Source organism: Agelaius phoeniceus, chromosome 8 (assembly GCF_051311805.1).
Source record: "Agelaius phoeniceus isolate bAgePho1 chromosome 8, bAgePho1.hap1, whole genome shotgun sequence".
NCBI lineage: Eukaryota > Metazoa > Chordata > Aves > Passeriformes > Icteridae > Agelaius > Agelaius phoeniceus.
Window position 1 is genome coordinate 35,800,187 of NC_135272.1, and position 9,048 is coordinate 35,809,234.

A 9,048-nucleotide genomic window follows, 5' to 3' on the forward strand; every position below is an offset into this window, starting at 1 on the left:
TCCTGATCTCATCAGGGGGACTGTGCTGCTTATTAGAACAGCACATGAGCTGCTAAAATCCTGCCAAGGAGATGGTTCACCCTGTCCTGAGCTAATCCTGGACACCAGGATGGGCTCCTGCCTTTGGGATTGCTGCTGGGCAGGAATGGAGGCAGCTGCTGTCAGCGGCAGAGAAGGGAACTCTAAGAGGGAACTGGCTGGGACAACTGAGGCTGCCATGGGGAGCAGATGTTTCCTCAGGCCAGAGGATGGACATAAGATCAGCTAGAGGAAGCATTATTTTGTCTTTTTAAAAAAGTAGACTGCAGGAGGGGGAAAAAAATCAAGTTTTAGGTGTTCTGGCTGCAAGAACTCATTTCCTTCATGTTTGCCTTTATCCACAGGAGCTGATGTTTTCACTTCTGGTGGGTGGCTTCTGTCCTGCTGGGGACAGGGAACACCCAGGAAAAGGCATGTCCCTGCTCCCACCACGTGTGCACACACAGACACACGTGAGAGCAAACCATGTGTGCTGCTGGCTGTTGCAGGGAAATGTGGAATGCATTAAAATGGCTGCTTGGCATGGAAAGCACACATGGAGCTGGGCATGGACAAGCTTGTCCCCAAGGGCTCTGCTCTGCACCAGGCTCTCACTTGCTGTGTTTTGTGGCACTCCTGAGGAGGCACACGCAGAGCCCAGCACAGCAGGGAAACCTAAAAACCCTTTCCCATTTTCAAGAGGCATTGTTTACAGATGGGAAGTCCAGCCAGAGGAGGGGACCTGTCCCCAGCTGTGGAAGCACAGCTGTGCTGGCTCCTCCTCAGAACCTGAGGCAGCTCTGAGGTCCAACAGGGGAGGGAATGTGGTGCCACAAAGGGTGGCACTGCTCAGCTCTGCTGCTGCCCCGTCCATAACCTCACTGGATTGTGAAAATTCCCCCAAAGCACACAACCACAGCCTGTCAGAACTGAAGCTCCCATGGGTTTCACCAAGGAACCAGCATTACTCTCTAGTCTGAAGCACTCCTGCCTCTCCAGCTTTCAGCAGCACCCATCAAAACTCTTCCCATGTGAAGTTAATGGGCACTGTGTACACCCCAGAATTCCTGAGTGGAGTCTGCAGGAGTCACTGCTCATTCCAAGCCTGGAGCCCAACCCACAGCTCAGGCTGGCTCCTTTCTGTGCCTCTGCATTCACAGAGGTTCTGGACACCACTTCCCCAGGGAAAGCATCATGCCTCTGCCACTCAGAAACCATCTCCTCGTGTAACCTGATCTCCAGATGTATTCAGGGTGATCCATCCCCCTCTGGGCTTGTGGCAGCATGAGCAGGTTCAAGAGCCCTCTCCCACTCCTTTCTACCTGCCAGGGGTCCCCTTTGGACTCCCCTGATCACCCAATGGCTTTTCTAGAGCTGTTCCAGTTGGGAATCACCTTTCAGCAGATGTGCTTCACCCTGATCACTCACTCAGAGAAGGACCAGAGCCTTTGGAGAACCAAATGAGTATTTCTACACTGAGCAAGTATCTCAGCTGACTTCTCTTAGGGCTGCTTCCTCACTGGTTCCTCCCAGAGGCTCCCAGTTTCCCTAAAACAAATAACCCCTGCTCTGGTGGAAGGTGTCCCTGACCACAGGGTGAGCTTTAAGGTCCCTTCCAACCCAAACCATCCCATCACTCCATGAACACACCTGCCTTCTCCTCCTGCTGCATTCCCAGAGGCTGTTTGTCCATGACAAACTGGTCATGACCAGCAGCCCATGTTACACTATAACCCTGAGCACTATTTCTAACCTAAAGCGATGCTGGTGTGACACCAAACCCCATCAAAACAAGAGAAATAAATATTCCCCGAACGTTAAAAAAAAATATTAATTTGGTAGAGCTGAAGAGCCATTAAAGCTTTGATAATTAAAAGGACAAATAAAAAACTGCCTCTTTAATAACTTATCTAATATTCAACATGTAACCTGGGAACCTCAGACAAACATTCCAGTTAATTACAGCCCACAGCCTCATGAATGTCTATGTTTAAAGTACATCTTCCCCAGTCACTTCCTTTCTGACCTTCTTCACTGGTTAATTATTGTGTGTGCATGTGGTTCACACAGAAAAAGAAAAAAACACACAAAGAAGAGGGGAAAAAAATCCTCTTGGAACTGGCTCCTAAAGCAAAACAAAACTGGTCATTCTCAAAGTACTCTGAGCTGCAAATAACAAAATGAAGCCATGTTTGCACTCCCAGGGTTCTTTACTACACACAAAAATCATTTCTCTATGTGCCCTGCCTGGTCAAATACAAAAACTGTTCCTTTTTTTTTTTTTTTTTAACTTTTTTTAGCTTAACCAGCAAACTAGAAATATGAGTTCTTCTTTTTGCCTTCCCAAAAAAATCTGCCCAAGATCTGCCTGGTGATGCCAGGCAAGGTCAGGAATTCTCCTGTTTCCAGCAAAGGTGGGGCAGGGCCAGCCTGGAGTGATGTGAGGAAATGTCCCTTTTCCACAGCCCTCTCCACTGGGAAAGGGCAAGGCAAATTGCTTCTCCTGCTAATTGCAGCAGTGCTGCTCCTGCCTGTTCCTCAGCCTGGGGTCACATGCAGGGACTCATGCAGGGGTCATTCAAGGGAGCTCTGAGAGGGCAGCCTGGCACCGAGAGGCATCTCAGCCCCAGCAGAGCTGCTGGCTCTGCCCCAGAGAGAGAAAGCTGCATTCACACATCATTCACTCCTTCACCCTCTGTCCATCCACCCTCCTGCCTCACTGTGCCTGGATGTCAATCCCAAAGCCCAGTGGCACTGGCTGAGTGTCACCTCTGCAGAGGGAGGAGCTGGCCTCTGTCCTGCCTGCAGCCCCATCCAGGTGTGAGCCACAGCCAGGGAAGCTCTGCTGGGGAGGGAACCTGCTCCAGGGAGGCAGGGAGAGCTCTGGCCTGGAGCCACCCTGCCAGTGCAGCCCTTCCTCCTAAACCCCAGGCCCTGTTTGCTTCTGAGTGAACTCCTTCCCCTTGGAGTGAAATGGGTTTGATTTCCAGCTGAGGAAATGCCCAGCCTGATCCCGACTGCTGCAGGGTGTGTGTGGGTTCTTAAATTAACACAGATGAGCAACAACATGTTCCCTTTTTCCTCACCATTGATTAAAAGGGAAAACATCACACAACACTGCCTGTGGTGCTCTTCTGATCATCTTTGATTCTTGAGGCTGAAATATCACCCCTGGGCGGCAGTGCAGGGACTGAGCTCCCAGGACACCTGGCTCAGGTAATCACCCCAGGACACCAAAGTCACACCTCAAGCTAAAAACACCAACCAAAGAAGGGAGCCTTGGCCAGAGAAACAGCTCTGTGCTGTGACAGAGCCCTGGAGATGAAGGGCTGGGAACAGCCTCAGAGGAATCCCTGAGGGAGCTGGGGGTGCTCAGCCTGGAGAAAAGGAGACTCAGGGCTGCCCCCATCACTGCACAGCTCCTGAAAGGTGCCTGTGCTCAGCTGGGGCTGGGCTCTTTCTCCAGCAGCACTGACACAACCAGAGCACACAGCCTCGAGCTGCACCAAGGGAAATACAGGCTGGATATCAGGAAAAAGCTTTTTCCAGAAAGGTGATAAAGTTCTGGAATGGCTGCCCGGGGAGGTGGTGGAGTCCCCATCCCTGGGTGTGTTTAACAAAGCCTGGATGTGGCACTGGGTGCCAGGGTTTAGTTGGGGTGCTGGGGCTGGCTTGAACTCAATGATCTCTCAGGTCTCTTCCAACCCAGTCATTCTGTGAATTCTGTGAAGTTTTGTCCCTGCCTCCTCCCCTGCTTTAAGCAGTCAGGGATTTTCTTGTGCTTCCCAAGCGCTGCCAACTCCCCCACGAGAGATCCAGAGAGGCTGCACGGGGACAGCCGTGGGACTTTTGGGGAGAAAGGGAAAGGGATGCTCTGAAATTCCTGCTAGAAATCCTTTCAGTTATCTGTGACAGTGTTTTGACAATGCAAATGGCATCTGGATGTGGGAAGAGAATAAACTGTGATGAATATTGTGCTGTGACCACGCTTCTGGCCCAATCTGGTGCTCCTGGGAGCCAGTGACAGCTCTGCTATTGCTTTCAGTGGGTGCAGGTTTCACACCATCCCTCTTTACCCTGGGGCTGGGCAAAGGAGGCTGTCAGCCTCCCTGACACATCATTCAGGGAGTGTAAAAGGGCTCTAAATGAACATAAATGAAAATTTAGCCTTCCCAAGTCCCCTTTTACAGCACCCCATCAGTGTAAAGGGAGCTGCAGCAGAAATAAGATGCTCTGAGTGTAGTGAACACAAGTGTTTTCCCCTCCATTCAAATCCATAAAGACAAGCTGTGATTACTCCAGGAATCCCATGTACTGTAAGAGTCCTGGATGATGGGGAATTTCCAAGTCACTGAATGTCTGAGGGCAGAATCAGCACCTGCTGAAGACCCCCCCAGGCCCAGGGAACAGCCCCTCATGGGGCTCTGGCTCACATGGAAGCACCTGGGAAGGGGCTGGACCCACCAGGTAAAAACAATTTTCTCTAGACTCCACTGACAAGTGGGCACAGGAAAACTGAAAAGTCTCAGCAAGAGAGCACAGAGCAGTTGTAAAAATCACACTGTGGGGTTTGTGTGAGGCTGACAGGCACTGTAAGACAAAGGGCAGGGCAGGTGGGCTGCTCCAAGCCACAGGGATCCTCTCCCACTGTGGGAGCAGAAAGGAAGATCAGAACTCTTTCCAAGCAAAGACACTTCCATGGTGCTGGTCTGACCAAAGGAGCAGCTCTGAATTCCCCAGCTGACCCAGCCTCAGGATGCTCCAAGAGCACTGACAAGGCACTGAGTCAGGGGCTCACATGAAAACCTACATGAGTTTATCCCTGTAATGGTTTTGCTGTGTGAGGTTTAAAGGGGAGTTCTCCTTTCTCTCTTTTTGAAGTCTAAAAACCCTGCACACCTTTTCCTCTGCCCCAGGAAGCACGGGGGTGCTGGGATACAACATGCTCAGTTACTGGGACAGCCAGGAACTCAGAACTGACCCTTTTGGTGAGAGGATTTCCACATCCTATTTCTTTGCCAAGCAGCCCCATATCCAAAAAATGTCCTGGGCTAACACAGCTGGGAATGTGCACCAGAAACAGGAGGCACTGAAACTCCTCTGCTCTCACACTGAGATGGAAGGAACAGCCTCCATGCTGCTACAGAAGCAGCAGGGTGCTGCAGAAGGATGTGATCCACTACAGCTTTAAAAAAAAATTCCTAACAATATAGTTCCAAATAAAAATTAGCAATTTCATGCAAGATCTTATTAGCCCACTATATATGTTTAACTCAGAAGTTTCTTCTCATGGAGTTAAGATGAATCACTGATTTCCAAATTCTAGTTCAAACCCATCCTGCAAAAACTCAGCAGGACCTAATCAAGAAGACACCTTGTAACATAGTCCTAAAAAAGATAATTTGAAACTGCTGGGGCAATTACTGATAGCCTCTGCCCAATATTTAAAGATTTGGATGCAATGAGCAGGCAGGGCATGGCACCAGCATTCTGATCATGCTCTTGAGGGGCACCACCGTGGCTGAAGGAATCACAGAGATGAATCTGAGCTGTGGAACACATCCCTGGGCTTTCCAAGAAACAGCTGAGTCCATCCCATGTTTGTTTCTCTACCGCTACTGCAACAAGCAGTTTAGAAACGTGCAGCTGGGCTAAAGGAATCAGTCTTGGTGGATCTGAATGACATCCATTTGGAGCACACAGGCAAAGCAAGAGCAGCATGGCTGCTTCCTGTGAATAAGACAAATGCTATGTCTACCTCGATGAGTCAGCCAAACCGGGGGGCAGAGTGTGAAAATGTGAGGGATCTATTCTTCTGAAAACAATGGAACTGGGGAGGGCTTCCAGCAGCCACCAGCACAGCTCTGGGACTTCCGTGCACCGCCTGCTCCAATCTCTCATGCCCTGCAACAGCAACATTCCCAGCAGCTCTGTGCCAGCAGGAGAAGGAAGGGCAGCAGCCCAGCCTGGGCATCCCCAGGTGAAACATTGTGCCCACAAGTTCTTGCCTTCACATGCACTGGATGTGCAAGCCACGAAGCAGGAACTTGAGATTTCTCAGAATATGACACTACAACATGGGAAACCCCACAGAAAACACAACAATCTCACAAATGTAAAAGAAAGGTGGAGATGCAACAGCCCCGACCTCACTGCAAAGCACCTGGGTCCTTCTACAGGCACAGGTGAACCAGACCTGTTTAATGACCACACTGGGAAACACAGGGAGTGGAACAGATTAGCCCAAAAGGTGCACAGAGGTGGCACAGCTGTGCTACAACCCAGTGAACCAGCCAGGACTCCTGAGCACCACGTTGATCACCCCGGGGCCACCTTACTGAACGTCCTGCCAGGGCTGCACAGCTCGGACACTGACTGCCAGGGCTGGTCTCTCATGTGACATTCCTATGACTGCAACCAAGGAGCAGGAAAAACGGTCAGGCAGCAAATCCACCTCTCCCCATTCCCTGATCTGTCACACTAACCCCTGGCTGGTGCACATCAAAACGTGCAGAGAAACTGAAGAGAAGAGCAATGTTTCCACCTACTTCCAGATCGTGAGTGGGGTGGGACTGATGTCACTCCTCTACCTCCTAGCCACCCTTTTCCTTTGACCCTTCTCCATCACATCTTCTCTGAATGCAATTATTTGTACCTACAGCTTCTCGCTCAATGGCATGAAAATGAGACTCCTTTTGCTACTGTCCACATCCTCCTGAACAGCTCTGGCACAACTGATGGATCTCGCTTTCACTGCACTGCTGGCTACAGGTAGGAGATGTGCCATGGTCACCAAAGGCTACCTGGTCAGACCTGCAAACAGAAAAACTATTCCCACCTGGAAACACTGCCTAACTCGGCATGTAAATCTGCAGAAACCTCCCGTTGGCAGGTAAATTTCTATCAATACTCCTCTTCGAAAAATAACCAAACTTTGAGGAACGCAAGGATGCTCAGCACCGCGAGCCTGGCGCAGCTCGGCGCGTCCAAGGAGCGCAGCAGCCGCGCTCGCACACAAAAGGAAGGAAGGAAGGCGCTGGAAGGGAGCTCTCTCTCCATTTTCCAGCCGCGGGAGGTCGGCGCTCCCCTCCCAGGTGCGGGGCCGGGGCAGCGCCGGGAGGCGGCCGGGGCAGGGCCGGCTCGGCCCGGCCGGGAGGGCGCCGTGCCGCCCACTGTGCGGCGAGAGGGGCTGCACAAAGCGCCCGGCCGGCCTTTGTTCGCGGGAGCGGAATTCCACGGCTCCTTTCCTCCTCTTCCTCCCTCCCCCGCGCCCCGCGGGAGCTCCCCCGGGGGAGCGGCCCCGCTCTCGGCGCCCGCCGCGCCCGCTCCCGGCCCTTTGTGGCGGCCGGGGGGAGCCGCGGCCCCGCGGCCGGACCCTGCCCGTGGCCGCCGGAGGCCGGCGGGGCGCGGGGCCCGAGGGCCGCGCCGGGCCCGCCCGCCCCCGGGGCGCGGCAGCGGCGGAGCCCCCGTGGCCGGGCCCGCCCGCCCCCCGCGCGGTGCCGCCGCCGCCGCCCCGGCCCGGCCGTCCCCGGTACCTGCTGATCTTCTGGGCGAAGGCGCGGCGCTCGGCCATGGCCGCGCTGCGGGCTCCGCGCTGCCGGCCCGGGCAGCGCTCGGCCGCCGTAATGCTCCGCCGAGCCGCGCACTTGAGCGGCGCAGCTCCCACCCCCGGCGCTCGCCGCGCCCGCCGCCTCCTCCCCTTCCCGCCGCGGGGCCGCTCCTCGCAGATATACGGCGGGGAGTGACCGCGGCCGGCCCGCTCCTGTCCCCATCCCTGCCCCGTCCCTATCCTTGCCCCTGTCCTCATCCGTGCCCCTGTCTCCATTCCCGTCCTCTGTCCCCATCCCTGTCCTCGTCCCTGCCCCTGTCCCCATCGCTGCACCTATCCCTATCCCCGTCCTCTGTCCCCATCCCTTCCCCTGTCCCTATTCCCATCCTCTATCCCCATTCCCATCCCTACCCCCGTCCCCAGGGTCCTGACCCCACGGCCTGGGGCTCCCCCCTTGCGGTTGCCGCGTTATTCCTGCGTGAGGGCAGCGCGGCTGGGGCTGCTCTCGGCACTGACGGGGATCTGCCTGTGGTGCGGGGAAAAGGCTCCTCAGCATCGCTCCCCGGCCCTCAGTCCAAAACTGTTGCCAGACCAACCCTTGGCAGCACCAGAATCCCAGGATTACTGGGGTTGGAAAAGCCCTCCAGGAGCATCGAATCCAAGCTGTGCCCGATCCCCACCTTGTAACCAGCCCAGAGCACTGAGTGCCACCTTCAGTCCTTCCTTGGACACCTCCAGGGATGGGGACTCCAAACCTCCCTTCCAATGTCTAATCACCCTTTCTGTGAGGAAATTCCTCCTGATGTACAACCTAACCCACCCCCGGTGCAGCTTAAGACCTTGCTGGGTGTCATGGGTCTGCAGGGCATGGCCAGGTCTGGTCCCCCGGCCAGACAAAACTGAGCTCCCAGTCAATCCTGCCCCATATCATCCCATCTTTTCCTTCAAAAAGGCTAAAAATTGTCCCTGATGGTGATTTAGGAGATGGTTGGAAGATTGAACCATCCATTCCCATCAGACATGCCATTACTAGCAGTGTCTCCAAACATGTCATGGTTTGGGGTTATCTAATGGGAAGAGGAGGTAGAAGGTGGGGAGTCATTAACAAAAATGACTGAGCCCAGGACATGATCTAGCAGATAACACCAAGTCCCTGCTACCCAACATATGCTGTGCACTAATCCAAACCAGGGAACTATTAATAGTCACCCAGGAAGTGTCCAAAAGCAGGAGTGTTAATTCCCCCCACTCCATCTGCTTGGCTTGGGTGAACATTTCCCTCGTGTCGAGGACACCAATCCTTCCCCTGGCAGGAGCTGCTGATTTCCAGCTGTGTGCAATTCCTCTGCTCTGCTGTCTGTGTGTGTTTGCACAGGCAGTGCCCCAAAATCTGCAAATATCCCCGTGTGTGAGTGATCCCAGGGGATTTAATGCAGCCACCAAGTGCCTCCCCAGTGGTGAGGCTGTGCCCCAGGACACAA

The 9,048-nt window shown here is 53.9% G+C and overlaps 1 protein-coding gene across 14 annotated transcripts in view; it reads right to left on the reverse strand.

Moving 5' to 3' along the window:
• Positions 1-7,693, reverse strand: part of DOCK7 (dedicator of cytokinesis 7) — a 95,885-nt gene extending 88,192 nt beyond the window's left edge. For all 14 annotated transcript variants that reach the window (XM_077182614.1, XM_077182613.1, XM_077182612.1 and 11 more), the window contains exon 1: positions 7,554-7,693. In XM_077182614.1, coding sequence (XP_077038729.1) covers positions 7,554-7,591 — 38 coding nt within the window. In that variant the 5' untranslated portion in view covers positions 7,592-7,693. The remainder of the gene's footprint in view (positions 1-7,553) is intronic.
• Between the last annotated feature and the right edge of the window lie 1,355 nt (positions 7,694-9,048).